At 42.9% G+C, this 23,072-nt stretch overlaps 1 protein-coding gene across 3 annotated transcripts in view; it reads right to left on the reverse strand.

Moving 5' to 3' along the window:
- The window catches only part of PRDM15 (PR/SET domain 15), a 345,544-nt gene that overhangs the window by 144,915 nt on the left and 177,557 nt on the right, over positions 1 to 23,072 (reverse strand). For all 3 annotated transcript variants that reach the window (XM_069202594.1, XM_069202595.1, XM_069202596.1), the window contains 2 exons: positions 10,123 to 10,214; positions 8,170 to 8,301 (listed from right to left, as the gene is read on the reverse strand). In XM_069202594.1, the coding sequence (XP_069058695.1) occupies positions 8,170 to 8,301; positions 10,123 to 10,214 (224 nt within the window). The remainder of the gene's footprint in view (positions 1 to 8,169; positions 8,302 to 10,122; positions 10,215 to 23,072) is intronic.

The raw sequence follows: 23,072 nt of genomic DNA on the forward strand, positions 1-23,072 counted from the left end.
CTCATGCAGCTATGTCCTCACATAAAATATAATGCACCCTGCCTTAGGGCTCAAAGGTCTGGTGTAGCGGTGACTTACGTATATTAAATGCAGTGACTTTGGCATGGCACACAGGAGTGTGCCATGTCAGGGTTTCACTTCATGGTTTGCACCATGTCATGCAGTCTGCAATGGCAGTCTGTGTGGAATTTGTGTGTCGGTCCCTTAGGGTGGCATAAGATCTGCTGCAGTCCTTAGGGACACTCTTTAGTACCCATGCCCTAGGTACCAGGGGTACCATTTACTAGGGACTTACAAAAGGACTAACGACCTTTGGAAATTGTGTTGCTATAACACATCACCTTGTTTTAAGGAATGAGTGTGGGCACTGAGGTCTGGGTAGCTGGCCTCGGTGCACTGTCAGTCGAAAACCAGCATCCAGTAGATAAAAAAAAGGGACAAAAACCCAGTTTCCTGCAAGAAGCTATAAAGGATGAGGTACACCATGGTAATAAATACGGTGGGGGTACTGTTCTTTTTGGCACTATTTCTCCTATACTTTGGGTAAAGATTGCAGGAAATTACATGGAAGTTCTCAAAAACATGGATGAAACAAAAGGTGAGAAATAAATACCATGCACAAAATAAGTACAAAACGGATACCATGCATGAGGATCACTGCTAAAGAGTTATTATCATCACTTTGTAAAGACCTGATATTGTAAATTGGTTATCACTATTTGTGTGAGACACCTGCTCCCATGACAGTCAATATCGCCAGCATTCCCGCAGAGGATTGAAACTGTCAAGCCTGCTTCCTGCTGCGCCATGGGCTAGTCAAGACCAGCGTCCAAAGTTGTTCATCAAACGACTCCATAAGCAACTTGCACTAGGATAGGAAGTAGAAACATTGCCCATTGTGTAAAAAGTGACAATTTTGAGTGGTCCATTGAATGCCTGATTGGTACTTATCCCTCTCTACAGGAGGCAAGTAGGTTTTGTAAGACGAAATTTGACAACCTGTGCGTTCACTAGAAAGGCTATTTTTTTTTTTTATTATTATTTTTTTAACAGTGATGTTCTGAGTGATATCGCCCTGGAAGTCTTTGTGAATGGTAAACATAGCAACCTTTGAATTCAGGACACCCATTGCTGAAACCAGTCGTATCAGCTGGCTGGACAAGGGGAGGTTGCCACTTACTTTCCTTTATTTAATTTAAGTTTCCTCAGACACAGAGAAAACCACCACTCTTTCTTTATTGCTGGTTACTAACTAGCAACAACAGCCTGTGCTAGGCCTCTGCCAGGGTCAAATCTACATAGTCTACTTCCTCAGTTAAAACTGAGGTGACCTTGGATTTCCATCGCCAGGTGTATGGCTGTTTTTTTGTTGTTTTTTTTACTTCACAGAGGAACGAAATAGGACTACAAACTGCCCAAATCTGCTACACAAACAAACAAAAAGGGATGTTTTTTGTACTTTGTGCACTATGTGGGATTCTTCCAAGCAAATCAAACTCAATGAGGGGACCACGCGGCCTGGCACAATAGCCCATAAACAAGATAGACATAATTTCACTAGGGAGAACCACATGCAGTGTCTGAACCAGATAGTTCTTGGACCTTTTAACTCTTCTGTGGTAAGTGTGAGTGAATTTTTTGGAATGCCTTTTGAACTCCTATGCATATCTACAATGCATTTTTGCGTATTCTAGAGAAATTCACTTTAAGAAAAGGCAGGATTCTTGTTATCACAGATGTGTTGCATGTAGCTCCACTTTGGCATAAATATTGGACCGTATGTCCAGAACGTTGTACATTGGCTGAACACTGAACAAACACATGCCTAGGAGTTGGCCTCCTTCCTTTGTGAGAAGAGTTTTCAAGTTTGTGAGAGGTTTTGTTACTTCTCCAGTTATCAGCTGAGGTGTGGAGTTCCGCAGGGCTCACCATTAAGCCCTACACTCTAATATATATATATATATATATATATATATATATATATATATATATATATATATATATATATATATATATATATATATATATACATACATACACACACACATCCGCCCACTGTCTGACCTCATTGGGGCGTTTGGTTTCTCTATGGTCTCTTACCTTGGTGATACCCAGCTGACTAACATGGTCTCACAATATTGCGATCACCTCTACTACTCTTACTCTGCACTAGGTGATCGTCCAGTACTGAAAACTGAAGTAAAAAGTCTGGGCCTTACTTTAGGTCATAAGCTTTCAATGGCCTCTCAAGCGAACAGGATCCCAAGCACCTCCTTTGGCCTTTTGAAAGCCCTTCGGAAAACCTTGAAATGGTGCCCATTGGACGCCAGAAGAATTGTGGCCCAGGGTGTGGTAGTATTGCGCCTGGACTATGGGAACTCAATCTATTAAGGCAGCCCGAAAGTGGTTATTATGAAACTACTAGTAATTTAAATGCTGCTGCCTGGATTCTTCTGGGAATTCCAAAATTTCCTTCAGCAAGGGAAGCACTTAAAATGCTGCATTGGTTAACTATAAGTAGCAGAATCCAGTTTAAGGCTTTTTGTCTGATGCATCGGGCCAAACATTAGCACAGCCCTAAAATTCTCCTTTAATTAGTTGCTTCGTACCAAACCAGTAGGTCCCTTAGATCTAGTTCTTTGGACTTTCTTGTCACACCGTGGATAAAAAGATCCAGGGGTGGCAGTCAGTCCTTCACATACTTAGCCCCCTGGCTGTGGAATTCACTTCCGGGCAATTAGAGAATTGAAAACAACTGGTGGATCTTTTGTAAGCAACTAAAAAAATACCTCTTTTTCCTAAGTAGAGCTGCTTGTAGCTTACTGAACTCTTTCTAGCATTGGGAAGCCCGGTTTCAGGTAGCCATGTGCTTTATAAATCCGGTAATGTAATGTAGGAATAAAGGTATTTTTTGTGGTTTTGTGGCCAACGACATCCCTCCCTCCCAAGAACTCTGCGACGCCCTGTCCTCCTTCTTCTATCAGAAGATCGCCGACATCCACGACAGCCTCAACACCACGCCTCCGCCAGACCCCACCCCCGACAGCTCCACCTACACCAACCGCCTGACCTCCTGGACCCATGTAGATGACTCGGAAACTTGCAAGATCATGAACTCCATCCACTCAGGATCCCCTTCAGACCCATGCCCCCACCACGTCTACAACAAAGCCGAATCCACCATCGCCCCCCAACTTCGAAAGATCATCAACTTATCATTTGAAACCGCAACCTTCCCGGAAAGCTGGAAACACGCCGAAATCCACGCCCTCCTCAAAAAACCCAAGGCAGACCCCAACGACCTCAAAAAATTCCGCCCGATCTCCCTCCTCCCCTTCCCAGTGAAGGTCATCAAGAAGATCTTCAACGCTCAACTCACCCACCACCTCGAGGACAACTCCATCCTGGACCCCTCCTAGTCCGGTTTCAGACGCAACCACAGCACCGAGACTGCTCTCCTCGCCGCCACAGACGACATCAGACAGCAAATGGACAACTGAGAAACTTCGGCCCTCATCCTCCTGGACCTCTACGCAGCCTTCAACACGGTTTGCCACCACACCCTACTAACACGCCTCCACTAAGCCGGAATACAAGAGAAAGCCCTCAACTGGATCTCCTCCTTCCTCTCCGGCAGAACCCAGAGAGTCCGACTCCCTCCCTTCCGTTCCGAAGCCACCAACATCATCTGCGGCGTACCCAAAGGCTCCTCCCTAAGCCAGACGCTGTTCAACATCTACATGGCCCCCCTCGCACAACTGGCCCGTCAGCACAACCTCAACATTCTCTCCTACGCCGACGACACCCAGCTCATCCTCTCCCTCACCAAAGACCCACTCACCACCAAAACCAACCTCCAAGAGGGAATGAAGTCCATCGCCGAATGGATGAGAAAAAGCCGCCTGAAGTTGAATTCCGACAAGACGGAGGTCCTCATCCTCGGACGTACCCCTTCGGCCTGGGACGACTCCTGGTGGCCCACCGCGCTGGGCCCCCCTCCAACACCAACCAACCACGCATGCAACCTGGGCTTCATCCTCGACTCCGCCCTCACCATGTCAACGCCGTGTCCTCCTCCTGCTACAACACCCTCTGCATGCTCCGCAGAATCTACAAATGGATCCCAACGGACACCAGAAAAACGGAGACCCAGGCCCTCGTCAGCAGTAGACTAGACTACGGCAACGCACTCTACACAGGCATCCCAGCAAAAGACATCCGACGCCTACAACGCATCCAAAACGCCTCCGCCCGACTGGTCCTCGACGTACCCTGCCGATGCCCCATCTCCCACCACCTGAAAGACCTACAATGGCTCCCCGTGGACAAAAGGATCACCTTCAAACTCCTCACCCACGCACACAAGGCACTCCACAACGCCGGACCAGTCTACCTGAACAACAGACTCAACTTCTACGTCCCCTTCCGCCAACTCCGCTCTGCCAACCTCGCCATAGTTCCCCGCTTCCATCGCAAGACCTCCGGCAGCAGATCCTTCTCCCATCTCGCCGCCAAGACCTGGAACGCCCTCCCGACCGCCCTGCGACAGACCCAGGACCTTCTCACCTTCAGGAGACTCCTCAAGACCTGGCTCTTCGACCAGTAGCAGCACCCCCCCCTCTTCAGCGCCTTGAAACCCTAACGGGTACGTAGTGCGCTCTAGAAATATTGTGATTGATTGATTGATTGGTAATGTAATGTAGGAGTAAAGGTATTTTTTGTGGTTTATCTACCCCACGATGGTGCCAAGCCTGGATTCCTAGAACACTTGTCTGCTGTCACCTGCAGGAAAGACCTGGCCTTTATTAAGAGGAGCGGTCCTCAGCCACTGGGGAACCAGGCTGTCACCTGTAGGAAAGGACTGCCCTTAAACAAGAGGAACAGTCATCGGTCAATGGAGAATCAGCACAAGGCACAACTGAATGAAGATCTTCAAAAGATGACTCAAGAGTACAAGACCACCCAAAAGATACGAAATTGCTGGAACACAGCTGTACTAAAAATGAGGTCAAGCCAAAGCAAGCATTGCCAGAGTCCTAGAGCTGCAGGGAAACCTTGCAACATAGCACTAAAGAGCCTGCACTTTCTATGCCCTGCCACCAGAGAACACTGAAACAGGGATCATAGTTGTCATAGGAAAAGTTGGTACATTGTATATTTCTATGGAACCACTGCCTCAATGGTGGAGATGTTGTAATTAAGTATTATAGTAGACTAAGGATGCTTAAAATCCTCACAGCGTTTCTGAATGCACCACCACAGGATAATATAGGACAGAGAAAATCTAGCACACAAAGGCTCTTTAAAAAAAGCGTGGGGACAGATCTTGACTACTAGAAAAGTAGCATCATCTGGTTTTACCCCAGTACCAGATTTGTAGCTGTTCATTTTGCTTATGTGCAAATACAAGTAAATCTTTGAAGATACCGCACTGTCTTGACAGTGAGTTTGAAGGTAATGTATTCTCATGATATATTAGTGTTTCTAACCCCTACCACTTGTGGACCTGTACTATTCAAATATACTACCCCTGGTGGGTCAAATGCTGAAAATCTGTGACTTGGTAAGCCAACTGGTGTGCTCTGGGACATAATAGTTAAGTAGCAGTACTCCCATATGTCACTACCTGGTCTACTGCCTCCAAAGAAAATGCCTCACGCATGCCACAAATGCAGCCATTAGCTTTCTTTGATGTCACTCATCTGCATAAGGTAGAGACAGCCAGACTAGTATATACTCTTCCCAAAAGGTTCAAGACATTTTCCATCCTTATCCATGTGGGACTGTGACAACAAGCCTTTCAGAAAAGCCGCTATCGCCACCAAAGTCTGAGATGTGGAGCACCTCAAGAGTAAGATTCAGAATATACAAGTTGTCTAGTGATTTAGAATGCAGGCTCAGAGTATGGCTTCCTCCAGATCTCCCAGGGCCGCTGCATGGCTTGAATGGCGATGACCAGTGCAGGCCATGGGCACTTGAATCCAAGTAAGAACATTTTTAACCATGTACCAACCCTTAGCTTTGAGCTCAAAACTTGCAAAAAGAAGTTCAAGCTAAAGATGCAGCAGACCACAGAGCCAAAATCGACACTCAGTTGCTGCTCCTATAGATCATTCACATCTTCCTTGTCTGATGTGGAGTTCACTTTCCCTCAGGTGAATACAGCCCTCCCCCCCAACCCAATTGTTGGCTGTGTCTCTTGAAGCTCACTTTCTATAGTTCTACCATGGAGGACGGTACTAAGATCTGGAGTGGCAGAAAGGCTGGTTGATCATTTAGCCTTTACATGCCAGATCAACCAATGAATAAGAGTTAAGCGAGCTGCTGGCCAAAGAGACAAACGTGGAGGGGGTCGTAGGCATTCAATGCGTTTACTTGTACTATGGGAGAGGAATGTGGTACTGGCCACGGTTTACACTCCCTCCTCACAACACCACTCTCAAAGTGAGAGAGTGGAGCTATGTCGCATGCCCCTTAAGAATCACAGAAGGATTCAGAGACCCAGACTCACCCAGTGAGGAAAGTGTGTTGGAATTCTCATTGCAAAGGCCACAGTACCACCCGCAGAAGAAGAGTGGTTCAGTCCCACAGTACAAGCAAGAGCACACTGTTCTACTTCAAGGCATGAGCTACACAACAAGGACTTAAGTTTCCAGCTCTTTGTTCAAAGTACCCTGAAACATCTATAAAGCATCTAATTGTATTTACAGAAGGTGTAAGCCCCAAGAAAAGAAAAATATACACCACCAAGAGCAGTGCTTAAAATCCCCAAAAGGCACCCAATTCGATCCATGCTTGACTAAGGTCATGGTTTAGCTAGCCTGATCAGTCACATGGACGAGAGAGAGCTCCTATTACTCATCGGTTTTCTCATTTTACTCATGTTAGAAGAGAACTAAAATTAAACAAGAAACCATGAATACAGCTTTATCCTGCATGACATTTTGAACTAATGAGTCCACCTCTGAGCACATTGAATAGTCCAAACAGCTGGGTGTGATATAGGACCCAAATGGGTGGGAACAGTGTTCATATGCTGTCTCAAGATATTCAGTGAGCATCACACAATGCCAGTGTCACATCGGAGACATAACCAGTATAGTGGGTGTGAAAAAGTTCGTTGTTTGCCAGTCACTGCACAGACTGGGTTAATTTAATGTGTATTTTCACACCAGAGATTCCTCCTCTGTGAAAACAGAGTGTGTTCAGTTTTTCTGTAACTTTGGAAGATCCAAGCGGAAGAACTAGACATAGGAAAACAGCATCTTCAGCTACTTGTAGCTGTGATTATCACAGAGACAACCAGTTAAGCTTAGGTTTGTATTCAATTCCTGGGCTATCTGGCTTTGGGAGACAGTATTTGACATTTCTTTTGATTCTCCTTGACAAGGTGTCAAGGAGTTCAACATACTCATGTGAAGTACTGATTTGAGAGCAGAAGGAAAATGTAATGTTACCAGGATCCTTGTTCCCCCAGGGGTAGCAATGGAATGACTAAATTGACAAGTTCATGGTGCACAGATTCCAAAAGTTCTGTTTCTGTTAACAGAATCAAGGTTGGTTTCATGGTTGATTCACATGGACAATTGGTAACAAATAATTATACTAAAAGGAATAAACCATCACTTGGACGAGCACATCCTACGACTATCAAGATCTCTGGTGATCCTTCCTTTTAGAGGAATGAATAGTGTCCTCTCTCCTGTGCCTTACACAGCTACTGATTTGACCTGCTATCTTCAGGGTAACCCTATTTTGCAATTTTTGCATTTATCTTTATCTACTTTGTGATTCCTTAAAAGGACTCACAATAGGCCCCTTTAAGACTTCTTCAATCAACTATTAGAACATAAATTAACCTCAAGAATCAAACACACAAAAATTTCCACATTAATGTAGAAAGGTCAGGATGGAACCACCCCTAGACCGCTATATCTTACAATTGAAATAGACATTTTCAAAAGCATTTTCTGACCTCTAGAAGACAGTCACATACAGCACTGCAATCCTAGTATTTTACTGAAATAACAATAGAGGCGTGCTACACAAATTTGGTTCCTGTTACAGGAATGTGACATACTAATACACATACCACAATCACCAACCATCAACCAGAGATAATCCAGCAGTTGCCATCACATGATGCACCATCTGAGAAATAAGATCTACCTTAAAGTGGAGATGAATGTGATCCCTTAGGACGTCCACCCTGAAGAACCGCCGGCCACAAATCTCGCAGGTGTACTTCTTTTCTCCATGGGTCAGCAGGTGCTTGTTCATGTTGCTTCTGCATGAAAACATCTAATACAAAAAGGCAGATTATAGCATGTTGCCTTTTTACAAGACACACAAGTATTTTAGGAGACAAAAGCACAGAGGTTATAGCCACCTTAAAGCAACAAAAAATTGAAGCCTGTATCTGATCAGAGGGTATGGGGGAAGATAACCCTAAGCCAGCTTGATAAGGGCATCCTGCAAAAAAATAGAAATGTAGACAAGCTAGGGTGTTAAGAATGATTGTACTGGCTCTGTGACATATAGTAGTTGTCATCACAAATTAAAACACTAAGGTCCTCATTACGAGTTTGCCATAACAGGGTGGGGTATTTTACCACACTTGGTAAATATTACCCTAGGTTGATGGATTTCCCACAAGTGGTAAATACCTTCTATTCTGTTTTTTTACATGGAAAGTGGGCAGACATGTAGAATAGGTTTTTAACACACCAAATTCCACTTTTTTGCTTTTTTCTGGGCCTGTTTCCCGATAAATTCCAGCAGGTTGACCTGCCATCATTTCTTAAGGAAAAACTGCGAGGGTGTGATAATTATCACACAACCCGTACTTCCTATCCGAGTTTCTTTTCTCTGTAGAAAATAAGCCCATCTGTTTAATATCTTATTGTTGGTGGAAAACTTGAATTTAGTGTCACAAGTATGGCATCCAATACCAGGCATAGAGCAGACATGCTTCATTATCCTGACAAATCACTCCACAATGTAGGATACGGGAGAGTTGTGTAGAGCAAGGTACTGCAACTTCCATCTTAAAAAAGTGAAATACATGGATTTAACTGCTTAAGTACAAAGTAAATTAATATTACACGAATAAACCCAGTATAAACATAATTTCTCTTCCTTTTCTACTCAGATATACTGTGCCAGTGAAGCTCATGAAGCTGTCCTTATAAGAAAAACAAAATGCCACTGTACATCCTTTGGCATATTTATAAATGCTTACAGTTGTATTCACCACATCACACACATTCACAGCAGAATTCACTATGTTTACAGAGCAATGTAGTTGTAATGTTTAGAAATTTCTGAAGCAAAATCATGGGGATAATGCCAAAGGGAAGGAATGAGACAGGGTGCGTACCAGGTAAGAGGAGGTTTACAAAGGAAAATTCTGCATTTCCTATCAGTAGAGATTCATAACAGCCATAACAACTACTGTAGACCACAAACCATCCAACCACCTGAGAAACATAATGGTCCTCATGAAATATGGATATGTTTGTTATCCCAACTAACAAAGTAACATATGTCAGCAAAAGGCACACAATACGACAGTGGCAACACTCTAAACCAATGCAATTCTTATGCACAGATAAATGATATTAGGACATGCCCAGGAGGGTGATTGTTACATTTGTCAGTAAAACTGAATCATGGCTATGCTAGGACTTCAAAACTCAATCTTTTGCATTTATCGAGCAGATTGACGAGGGTCATGCACCGGAAACCGGTACTTCTCACACAAAAGTTACCAATGTGCTTTAACCAGCTCCGGACGCCCCTTATCCACATTCAATGAACACAATTCAGTCCCTCTGTAAAGTGAATTGCTGGCTTTTTTTATCAGAAGCCATAGGGCAAATAAACATTAATCACAATGGTGGTTAAACAGCAAATCTCAATGTTTAGCACTATGATTTACACACTTATACAGATGGGAAAAGCACTGTACACAGAAAGTGATTTTAAGGATATGTACACAAGATGCAGCTCCATTTCCCAGCCAACCCACCTACATAAGAAGACTGATTCACTTCTGCAGCACATTCTAAGGACAAGGCATCACACACTCTACCTCTTCCAATTCCTCCGGCTCTACCTTACCTTTCCACACACAGGGCAGCTTGAGGGTATTTTCTTATACTTGTGTATGTTAATGTCATTGGAGACAAGCTCTTCTCGCTTCACACGTCTCACTCCATAACGCAGCAGCCCACAAAAAAGACAAAGGAAGTTCACATTATTTTTTGAGTTTCTCTCAATTTTCTGTCGATTCAAGTGCAAGTAAAAATCAAGAATTCCTGCTGAGAGATTTCATCTTGGTTTTTAAAGGGTATGTGCATTAACAGTCTTAAAATGACATGCACAGTTTAAAGCACAGTCAGTTTATGTGTTATTCATGTTACCACCCAAAAATTTCTCATTGCTTGCCATGACCTATAACATGGCATACTACTCCCACTTTAGCCACACGTGATAAAGCAAGAGATCTTTTATAGTTTGCCACACACTCACTTTATAGCATGGATGGAGCTATCTTCATGGTATTTTGATTATTTTAGTCATTGTGCTCACCCCTACAGAACTGGTATGAATTACCTGGAAACTGGATGCAAGATCACACTACCATACCTAAGTGCTGTCACTCAATTTTTTAATGACCACAGATACCACTACCATTCTCTCTCCACCACCTTCCTACACAAGGTTCCCTAAAACTAAGGGTCCCAGGCTTCGAACATTTAGAAAATACAACCGTTCCCCTGTAGCAACCTGTCACTCATATGCATTGATAACCTTGAATAACTCTACCATTGTCTCAGTTTGTCCCCAATACTTCATCTGCGCGAACACTACTTCTCCAATCACAGCATGAGTGCAATCCTCCTACAACCTAAACAAAATTGAATCTAAAATGTACAAAATTCACTACAGAATCCCTACCCAATGAACTAAGGGACGCCCTCCCAGACACAAAAGAACTACTAACAAGCCCAATATCAAACCTACACGTAGACAAACTAGTCAGCAGACTGAGTACACCATTAACACTACACCTAATTGCAATAAGAAGCCTCATGAATGGAGAACAACTTCTCCTCCCTCCAGAAGCGACATTCAAGAACTTCTAACGGACTAGGACAGAGGGAAGAAGGTAAAGATAACCATGAAAGGCACTCCTATCCTCACCAACTGCAGCAGAGTAAAAATCCCAGCTTCCACATGTAAAAGCACTGAAAAAGATCAAACCAGAACCAACATCTTTCTCAGAGACTTGAATCTTCACTGAAATAAGGAAAGAGAACCCATTGTGTCTCTGTTATCTTGATCACAATTTTCAGTACTTCTGCATTGCGTCAACCCTCTTGAAGGGAGCCACACTGCACCTTAAGATAGCAAATAGAGACAAATCGAATAAGCATTCTATGCTCCCTGTTGACTGGTCCATTGATGCACCCATTTTATTCTCAATCACCTTAAATAAAACCATGATTAAGGAGCCAAACAATACAAAAAAAAAACTAGCAAGGAACAGTTTCACCACAGAACTTGATCATGAATTTCAGGACTTACCTATATCTTCAGATGACAATTATATTACCAATCATTAAACAATAACAGAGACTAGATACTTTGCCCCTAAAAATTCTGAAAAGGGAAAAGTTCAGCATTGTGGTTCTCAAAGGAACTGAATGAAGAAAGAATATTCCTCGAACCCTCAGAGAAGGTGGGAGAAAAACCCATTACATGAACCTTTCCCACACCTCATTCTGAAAAAGAAAAATTACAGACATTCCTTTGAAGCAAAAGACCATTTAAAAAAAGAAACAGATCAGGCTGAGCCTTAATATAAGAAACTATAATATTGAGAAAACACTGCAAGATCATTCCCTTTGGTGATTACCATAGCTTCTAAAGAAAAATACAAAAAACTCTCTAACTTCTTCAGATAAAAGATAGAAAAGATTAAATCTACTCTGAAAACTCATCACACAAGGAAACTATCAGTAGCCCAAAGAGAAAATCAGAGAATGTCTGGTGTATTTTTGAAGAAATTGATCACTGAGACCCGATTGCCATCATCACCAAAACCAGACCTGCATCTCAAGTGTAGGAACTCATTCCCTAGTTTTCTCTGAACGAAATCAATGACTCACTAGCACCTTAAAGTTGGTCACGTCACTTCTCTAGTAAAGAAGAAAATAAAAACAAGGAGCAGGCCCCAAAAGTTCAAACAACATCAACCCTGTAGAAAAATAAGCCCTTCGTGGCCAAGGTGTTAGAAAGCTTTGTCGACTTGTAGCATCAACTCTTCATAAAAGAAACTAAAGTACTGGATGAACATCAGTCCAGCTTTCAAGCGTGATACAGTACAGAAACAGCTACCCTAAAAATATTAAATTAGATCCTCCACATCTCGGATGAAGGTGGATCAGGCCTACTTGTCCTCCTAGTTTGACACAGTTACTCACATCCACATCCTGACAATATTCAAAGCATGGGCCTAAATGGCCTAGTACCGAAGAGGTTCACACAATTCCTGGAATATGGAAGACAACAAATCAAGAGCCAGAACTACTTTTGAGTCAACCACACCACAGGGTCTCCAGAGGCTCAATACTGTCACCCCTCTAACATCTGTATGGATCTTTAGTCCACATCCTTGAGCAATCAAACCTAAAACTAGCACTTATGGGCAAATGCAACTAGGGAGCTTGACATTTCAAATAAGACCAAATCCAAGTCAACCAAATAGTCCTTTTCAGGGAAGGTGCATAAACTATGGAACTCCATCCTCTTCAATTACCTCATCAACCTATTTAAATTAGAACTAAGAAACCTACTGTAAGAAATTGCATTATTATTGAGAATGGATGATTGCTAAACTCAAGGAGTAATCCACTATTTTCCGGGATGAACCCTCAAAGTCAATAAATGAACCAGAGCTCAAGCCCCTGGTAACTATGGCACAGTGCATGCTTAAATAGGGCAATGTGTAAAGTGTTCATGCAGTACTAAAAGAGTAACAGAAGTCAAAGCACTAAGCAGTAAAAATCTTGAACTGAATTACAAAAATAAGAGTCAAATCTATTAACAAATTGATAGAAATCCAATAAGGGGAACCGGAGATATGGCTTTTTGAAATTTGAATTAGAAATAGTGGCAAGACAATTTTAAAGAGCCAAGGATAGTCAATGGTTGTGGTAGATCGTGGCCAAAGTGACATTTCAGGTCAATGGTGATGGAGCCCAAGTCAAATGCACCAACCAGGTTCGCTCTGTTAAATATTTACCTTCTGACTTACTCTCTTATGTACAAATCAACAGGAGGAGTCCACTTCTAAAGCCCCCTACGACCCAAGAGGAGGCACTTTGAGACTCACAGGGTGTCAGGCAGAGATCTACAGTAGGATTCAGTCCACATTCAGTTGACACTGGTCAGCTGGGTACTTCCAGGAAACAGGCTTCTTGCAGCTTGTCTTCCTTTAGCTACAAAGGAGGGCAACCAACTGATCCTTCCAGTCAACACTCTCTGTCCTGGAGACAAGAGGGAACAGGTCCAGTCCCTCAGGGTCACAGGCAGCTGGGACAGTCCTCTTCTGAGCTCCTGTAAGTCTAGAAGGTGTTCTGAAGAGAGTCATTTGGGGTGCCTCATTTATGCCTGGCACCAGCTAGCAGGTGAAGATGAGTCCTGGCTTGGCCCTTACCAATAGGGTTAAAGTTATCGGGCCAAACCTGTCCACTTTTTCAGTAGCTCCTGTTTGTTTACTGCAAACAGACCCCAAATACCATGTGTCGGGGAAATTCCTAGATGATAAAAGGTCTTAGGCCACACTAGACTTAGGCCCTGAGAATTGTGAGTGTGTGTATGTGAAGGTCAAAGGGAAATCACCAGTGTCCTCCCACATCTAGCACTAAAATCCATTTTGAAGAAGAGCATACTGTACCCACAACAAATCCAGAGACAAAAGTGTGGTAGGACAAAAGCAACCAGCCAAGAGACCCACAAGAAAGGCCTTAGCATCCTGTTCTCTCGCTTTCAAGTGAAGCCCAAGTATTACATTTGGCTCAACAGACCGGTCAAGCAGGATTTGACAGTGTGGTGTCACAAGATGCCCACAGCTCCCATTCTGAATATTCTGTGGAGTTCAGAGGAGTCATCTCTGCCCACTCAGGTGAGTCTATTGTTTGCGCCTGTGAGGCATTTCACAAGTGTGAGTGTAGGCTAAGCGATGGCAAAGGCTTACGTTAATTATTTCTTTGACAGTTCAGGCAGTTAAGGGTAACTTTCTAAAAGTCACTTTTCCTTAATAATTATTGAATATATGATTTTGCCATTGAATAAATATTAGAAATTATGGTTTAATTATTTTCCTACTTTGTCACTTTCAGGAGTTAGCAGTAGTAGAATTTGACCCTGCGTTCTAATTTTCTACAGAGAAAAGTTAAGCCTGGCATGCTGAAAATAGCTTTTTGGGCTTGGTCACTTTAGATACATGGTAACATTAAGTTTAGATCATAAAGAAGGGAATAGCAATGAATGTTATCTTGGCCAGTAATTACACTCCTCTTGGGTGGATTATGTTGATGGGCAATGTAAATGCACATCACTTGTGATCTACATCTGCATTCAGGGACAATGGAAATATACGGATTGTGGTCTGGCACCCTCAAACATAACTGATCTCTAACAAAATGGAAAAGGGGACATAGTATAATGGCACAGGCTGTTTAAAATGAACCTGCCTTTAGTGAACCCAAAGTACAGAGCTACTCTCCAGGAAGTTCGGTCTGGAGTGGAACTCATCGCTGTGGAATTTACTTGGAAGCTTATAATTCTCCCACCCCAAACCCCACAACCACGTCCCCCACCCAAGGACAGTGACCATATCCTGCTATCTACAAGTTTTCCAACACAGAACACTTTATGTACAAATTAGTATTTTGAATCAGGTGAGTCTCCTGACCAAAGATCTAGTGAAATATGCTAATTCACAGAAACTCTAGACAATCTTGTTTGCTGGAGTTTTGTAGATTAAAGCTTAGCACTAGGTACCGAATGAGCTTCAAAAGGATTAGTAGCTGCTTTTTGGGACCATGAAATGAGCACCCTGGATAGAAGACACACTGCTTTCTGGTTTTGTTAGTAAATGCTATTTGCAATAGTGAGGGTCTTAAGGTGCCGCTATAGAACCTACAAAATGCAAATTTGCTGTGGTCTGTCTCTCTTTTGAGTTGACACATTGTGCTCACTTGTAAGTTGTCTCTACAGAACGCTCCAGACAAAACCTGTGGTTCAAGTTTACTTTGTTGGAGATTTGTGTTACCTACATCTTGGAGGCGCCCCTGCTCTGTAATATACCTCACTTAACCATCAATCATATTGGTGCTTTTGTGGACAGGATTTAACAAAATTATATTTGATGGCTTGTATAAACCACATGGCATATTACTTTCAAATAGTGCTGACTTTGCAGTGCCAGACCGTAAGAAGGAAAACATATGGGGGCCAAAGCTTGTTCGGGCTCAAAGCCCAGATGGACTCTCCAGTTCAGTGAATAAAGGAAACCCAAAAGGATGGGTAAGTGTGTTTTGTCCGCTCTTTTCTCCATGCAATGACCACAGACAGGTTTCTTCATCACAGAAGGACGTCTGTTCTTTTCATTTTTTAAAAAGGGCCCCACTGACAATCCGACACATTTTCATTCAATAGTGCTTTTAGGTACTTGAGGGAAATCTTCTGCAAGAAATATAATAGCCCTCTTACATGAATGGTTGACAAACATGGGACCCAAATCATGGAACAGGCCTGTTCCGGGTACAATGATTCATGATCAACACCTAAGCCATGAACCTCATGGCTGTACAATATATAGCAGTAAAAAAAAGAACAAAAAGAAGAAAAAAAAAACAGAAGTACAAACTATGAATGTAGGTTTTTCCAAGACATTTCAATCAGTGGATAACCCCTTCATGATTTCCATTTTAGAAACTCAGACTTACCAATTTGTAAACAACATGGGCTAATGCCTGTGTTTTGTTTCCAGTTTACATCAGAGTTGAAAGCTGGATCCTCAGAATGGAAAGTACTTTCAGATGCTGCAAGTCCCACTGAAACATTTGTTTTAGAATATATCACATTTATATATATATATATATAAGAAAAATGTCACTCACCCTGTGTACATCTGTTTGTGGCATGTAGTGCCGCAGATTCACATGCTGTGCATATATCGCCATCTAGTGTTGGGCTTGCAGTGTTTAAAATTGTTTTTCTTCGAAGAAGTCTTTTTTCAAGTCACGGGATCGAGTAACTCTTCCTCTTGGTGATAGTGCGCATGGGCATCGACTCCTTTGTTAGATTGTTTTCCCGCAGGAGGGTGAAGTAAGGAGTGAGGAATTGTGTATGTACAAATATATATAGAAAGTAAAGAAGATGTCCATGCAATGTATATACATACTTACATAAGTACTACAACGACTACGGGATTCCAGGGAGGCCGCATGTGAATCTGCAGCACTACATGCCACGAACAGATATACACTGGGTAAGTGTCATTTTCTGTTCGATAGCATGTGTAGCTTCAGATACACATGCTGGGCATAGAATTAAGTGCAGTTCTCCTCTCAAGTAAACAGTGGTTAGCCTGGCAGAGTTGAAGTAGTTTGAAATAGTATTTTAAGCACTGCTTGACCAACATTTGCTTGTTGTCGAGATAACACATCCACACAATAGTGTTTAGTAAATGTGTGTCTGCTTTGCATATGTCCGTCATTGGTATATTTCCTAAGAATGCCATTGAGGCACCCTTTTTTTCTAGTGGAATGTGCTTTTGAAGTTACTAATAGATGCCTTTTCGCTTTAAGATAGCAGGGTTGAATACATTTTACAATCCATATAGCTAATCCTGGTTTTGAAATAGGATTACCTTTATGGGGTTGTTGAAAAGCAACAAAAAGTTGTTTAGTTTTTCTAAAGTCTTTAGTTCTGCCTGCGTTATACATTAGAGCTCTTTTTAGATCAAGAGTGTGAAGAGCTCTTTCAGCAATAGAATCTGGCTGTGGAAAGAAGACTGGCAATTCGACTGACTGATTAATATTAAACGGTGAAACCACGTTAGGTAAAAATGTAGGATTTGTCCGAAGTACTACTTTGTGTTTGTGTACTTGGAAGAAGGGTTCATCTAAAGTAAATGCTTGAATTTCACTTACTCTTCTTAAGGAAGTAATTACTACCAAGAAAGCAACCTTCCACGTGAGAAACTGAATTGTGCAAGAGTGCATGGGTTCAATTGGTGGACCCATAAGTCTTGTGAGCACAATATGAAGATTCCAGACAGGAGCTGGTGTTACTCTAGGTGGAATAACTTGTTTAAGCCTTTCCATAAATGCTTTTATGACAGGAATTCTAAACGGAGAGGTATGTCTGTTTTGTAGGTAGGCTGACATTGTTGTTAAATGAATTTTAATAGACGAATAGGCAAGATTTGCTTTTTGTAAATGAAGCAAATAACACACAGTATCCTGTACTGATGCTTTAAGTGGATCAATATTTTTAGGTTGGTAGTAATATACAAAACGCTTCCATTAATTTGCATAGCACTGCCTGGTTGTAGGTTTACGTGCTTGTATTAGAATGTCCATACATTCTAATGGAAGCTTTAGGTATCCAAATTCTATAACCTAAGGAGCCAAATCGCCAAGTTGAGCACACTGGGATTTGAATGGCTAATTTGACCTCTGTTCTGAGTTAATAGGTCTGATCTGGTCTGTTTGGAAGCTTGTGATGTGGTACTACTGACAGATCCAACAGTGTTGACGTGCCCACGTGGGAGCTATGAGTATCATAGTGAGGGAAGTGTGACGCATCTTGTTGACCAGAAAAGGAATTAACAGGAAAGGGGGAAAAGGGGGAGTGAATATCCATGACCAGTTGATCCATAGAGCATTGCCCTTGGATTAAGGGTGTGGGTATCTGGATGTGAAGTTTTGGCATTTTAAGTTTTTGCTTGTTGACAAAACGTCTGTGTTTGGTGTTCCCTACATCTGAAAGTAATATTGAATTACTTGTGGGAGAATCTCCCATTCGTGTATTTGTTGCTGCGTCCTGATTAGAAGGTCCGCTAGCTGGTTGTGTATCCCTGGGATGTATTCTGCTAGCAGGTGAATGTGATTGTGAATTGCCCATTTCCATATTGTTTGTGCTAGAAGGGACAACTGGGATGAATGGGAGTCCCCCTGTTTTTACAGATAATACATTGTTGTCATGTTGTCTGTCATTATTAAGACTATTTTGTGTATGATCTGTGGTTGGAATGCTTTGATGGCTAAGAACACTGCCAGTAATTCCAAGTGGTTTATGTGGTAAGTTTGCTGGACTGAGTCCCATTCCCCTTGCATTGTAGGATTGTTGATCTGGTGTGATTATGGTCTGTGGCACAGCGTCCTGAAATGGCAGCCCTTTTAATATCTTGTATTGATGCTGAAAGAGGGGCAATTTGTCTAGACTGACAGTAATATACAAATCTTTTCCATTTGTTAGCATAGCACTGTCTGGTAGTGGGTCTTCTTGCTTGCCTAATTACTTCCATACATTCAGTTGGTAGTTGTAAATACCCAAATTCTATGACCTCAGGAGTCAAATCGCTAGATTGAGTGTGTTGGGATTTGGGTGCCTGATCTGCCATTTGTTTTGTGTCAACAGATCTGGTCAGTTTGGGAGTTTGAGTGTGGTACTAATGACAGGTCTAGTAGTGTTGTGTACCACGTCTGACGTGCCCACGTTGGCGCTATGAGTATGAGATTGAGTGTGTTTTGATACAATTTGTTGAATAGAAATGGAATGAGCGGGAGAGGGGGGTGGGAAGCGTAAGCAAATATCCCGACCAATTGATCCATAGAGCATTGCCCTTGGATAGGGGATGTGGGTATCTGGATGTGAAGTTTTGGCATTTTGCATTTTCCCTGGTGGCGAACAGATCTATGTCTGGTGTTCCCCATTGTTGAAAGTATTTTTGAAGTACTTGAGGGTGAATCTCCCACTCGTGTGTCTGTTGATGATTTCTGCTGAGAACATCCACTAACTGGTTGTGTATCCCCGGAATGTATTGTGCTACCAAGTGAATTTGATTGTGTATTGCCCATTTTCAATTTTTTTGAGTTAGGAGGGAGAGTTGGGACGAATGTGTCCCTCCTTGTTTGTTTAGGTAATACATGGTGGTCATGTTGGCTGTTTTGATCAGGACATTCTTGTAAATAAGGAGAGGCTGAAACGCTTTGAGTGCTAGGAAGACAGATAACAGCTCTAAGTGGTTTCTGTGTAGCTGTTTGTGTTGTCTAGCCCATTGTCCTTGAATGTTGTGATTGTTGAGGTGAGCTCCCCAGCCAATCATTGATGCATCTGTTGTAACTATGGTCTGAGGCACAGGGTCTTGAAACGACCGCCCTTTGTTTAGATTTGTGGAATTCCACCACTGAAGGGACATGTATGTTTTTTGCGGTCAATCAACACTAGATCTTGAAGCTGACCGTGTGCTTGTGACCATTGTTGTGCAAGGCACTGTTGCAAGGGCCGCATGTTTAGTCTTGTATATGGAACAAATGCAATACATGATGCCAACATACCTAACAGTCTCATGACAAATTTCACAGTGTACTGTTGACCTGTCTGTATTTGTGCCAATATATTGCGGAATGCTTGTATTCTCTGCGTATTTGGACTTGCAAGCGCTTTTTGAGTATTTAGTATTGCCACTAAATACTGTTGTATTTGCGCAGGCTGTAGTTGTGACTTTTGGTAGTTTATTGAGAACCCTAGCATGTGCAGGGTTTGTATTACATAATGCACATGGTTTTGACACTGCGTATGACTGTTTGATTTTATTAGCCAATCGCCTAGATATGGAAAGACATGTATGTGTTGTCTTCTTAGGTAGGCTGCGACTACCGCTAGGCACTTTGTGAATACCCTTGGAGCTGTTGTTATTCCAAAGGGTAACACTTTGAACTGATAGTGCTTTCCTTGAATGACAAACCTGAGATATTTTCTGTGCGCAGGATGGATGGGTATGTGAAAATACGCATGTTTGAGGTCTAATGTTGCCATGAAATTGTGTTGCTGAAGTAGTGGGATAACATCCTGTAGGGTTACCATATGAAAGTGTTCTGACAGAATGTAAAGAATGAGGGTTCTGCGATCTAATATTGGCGTTAAGGTGTCATCTTTTTTTGGAATGAGGAAATACAGTGAGTAAACTCCTGCCCCCACTTGATTTTGTGGCACAGCTTCTATTGCTTGTTTGAGTAATAGAGATTTGACTTCTTCCTGTAACAGAGTGATATGGTCTGTGGATATCCTGTGTGGTTTTGCTGGAATGTTTGGTAGAGTGTGTATTAATTCTAGGCAATAGCCATTGTGGATAATTGATAATACCCAGTTGTCTGTGGTAATGTTTAGCCAATTGTTGAGGAACTTTTGCAGTCTTCCCCTTACAGGGGAGGTGTGGATTGGAAAGGAATGGAATAAGTCACTGTTTACTTTGTTGTGAGGCTTGTTTTGATGTCTAATATTTTCCCCTGCCTCTGGGGTACTGGCCCCTAAGTGCTTTTGAAACCACCTTGTTGATATTGAGGTTGGTAGGCTGGTTTTGGCTGTGATGTTGATGGCTCTGCATTTTGGGCCCTAAATTCACCTCTAAACTGGGGTTTGCGAAAGGATCCCCTGTATTGTGTGGTGTATAGTGCAGCCATGGCTTTTGCAGTGTCTGAATCCTTCCGCATTTTTTCAATAGCAGTATTGACCTCTGGGCCGAAAAGCTATTTTTTGGTGGATGGCATATTCAACACTGCCTGTTGGATTTCGGGTTTGAATCCTGAGGGTCTAAACCATGCATGTCTCCTTATAGTTACAGCAGTGTTGATGGTTCTGGCTGCTGTATCTGCAGAGTCTAGGGCCAACCTAATTTGATTATTAGTGCTGGCTTGCCCTTAATCCACTATTTGCTGTGCCCTCTTTTGCTGTTCTTTGGAGAGATGCTGGATTATATCTTTCACCTCGTCCCAGTGGGCCCTGTCATATCTAGCCAACAACGCCTGTGAATTGGCTATTCTCCAATTGTTGGCTGCCTAAGATGCCATCCTCTTGCCTGCAGCATCAAACTTCCTACTGTCTTTGTCTGGTGGGGGTGCATCACCTGACGACTGCGAGCTCGCCCTCTTCCTGGCAGCGCTTACCACTACTGAGTTTAGAGGTAGTTGTTGGGTAATATAGACAGGATCGGAAGGAAGCGGCTTATATTTTTTCTCCACTCTAGGAGTAATTATTCTTGCCTTTACAGGCTCGTTAAATATTTGGTTACCATGTGTTAGCATGCCGAGGAGCATAGGAAGCGACTGATATGTTGCATGCGTGGAGGAGAGTGTATTAAATAAGAAATCATCCTCTAATGGCTCAGTATGCATGGTGACATTATGATATGCTGCCGTCCTAGCTATTACTTGAGTGCAGCTTGCACTATCCTCTGGTGGTGAAGGCTTAGAGGGATAGCAATCTGGGTTATTGTCTGGAATGGGGTCTGGATCATAAAGATCCCATGGATCCACATTGTCCTGCTGCGAATCAAATGAGTGTGATGGTGACTGCATAGGTGTAGGACTGGTAGGAGGAGAGATATGTAGATGTGGAGAGTGAGGAGGAGACTGAGGAGGAGAAAAGTGAGGAGGTGGAGGTCTCTCCTTTGTTCTTGGTACTTTAGATGGAGGCTGTGCAGTGTCCAATTCCTCCTGAAAGGCTAATTTCCTCTTTGGTTTTGGAGGAGGTGCAGTTAAAATTCTGCCAGTTTCTTTATGGATATGAATCACGCCTTGCCTTTCATCCATTTGTTCTATGATTGGTTGCATCTGTGAGTCCTCCTCAGTAGGTTTTTGGCTTTCTCTAAGTGCTTTTGAAAGTCCATGCTCCTCAGTATAACTAGGTTTTTTCGTCTCCGAAGCTGGCTTTTTTTATATTGAAAAAGGGGTTGAGGATGGTCTCGGCTCCAAAAATGATTTTCGAGCTTTAGACTCGGAAGAGCGGTGTTTGCTTGGTTCGGAGACGGAGCTTTGGCTCGAGTCCGAATGCTTCAGAGGGGTGGCCTTCTTCGGTGCTGAACTGGTGGGTTGGTCACCAAGCATTTTCTTTCGGGTCGAACCATGGCCTTCCGGCAGTGGCGTCCCCAAGGCCTTATGTTTGGGCTTAGATGTCACAGGGGCAGGCGCACTCACGTGCTGTCCTGCCGTGACCGGTCTGTCCTCCTCAGAATCCTGGTCGGAGTCGGATCCTCGAACGGAGACTGCGTTCTGCATGATTTCTTCCTTTTCGATGTCGAGATGTTCAGTGCTTTCGGATGCCATCTCGAGTCTCCGTGCTCTTCTGTCTCGGAGTGTCTTCTTCAACCGGAAGGATCTGCAGGGCTCACAATTTTCTTCCCGATGGTCTGGGGAAAGGCAGAGATTACAGACGAGGTGTTGGTCCGTATAAGGGAATTTAGCGTGGCACCGAGGCCAGAATCGGACTTGAGTCCGATCTATGAGGGTTCCACGCGGTAGGCCGACTAGTCGAAGAGTGAGTAAAGATGTTTGTATCGACTGTACGGAGGTGTCGATCGAAGGTGTAACGTGATAGAAACAATACAGATGAGAAATAAGAGATTTCAAGCTTTTCCGAATCGAACTATCGGAGTGAAAGGAAACACGTCTGAACCCGATGGCGGAAAGAAAACAATCTAACATGGAGTCGATGCCCATGCGCAATGGAGCCGAAGAGGAGGAGTCACTCAATCCCGTGACTCGAAAACACTTCTTAGAAGAAAAACAACATGTAACACTCCGAGCCCAACACTAGATGGCAGACGTATGCATAACATGTGTATCTGCAGCTACACATGCCCTCGAACATATATATATATTCCTGTCCTGGGGTGCACAACGCTCCATTTTATCACACAAGCCCAGTGCAGTCGACCACACAGCCAGGGCAGCACTCCTGGCATGGACTGGGGAACAAGTGGAGTAGAG

The sequence above is a fragment of the Pleurodeles waltl genome, chromosome 8 (assembly GCF_031143425.1).
Source record: "Pleurodeles waltl isolate 20211129_DDA chromosome 8, aPleWal1.hap1.20221129, whole genome shotgun sequence".
NCBI classification, from domain to species: Eukaryota; Metazoa; Chordata; class Amphibia; order Caudata; family Salamandridae; genus Pleurodeles; species Pleurodeles waltl.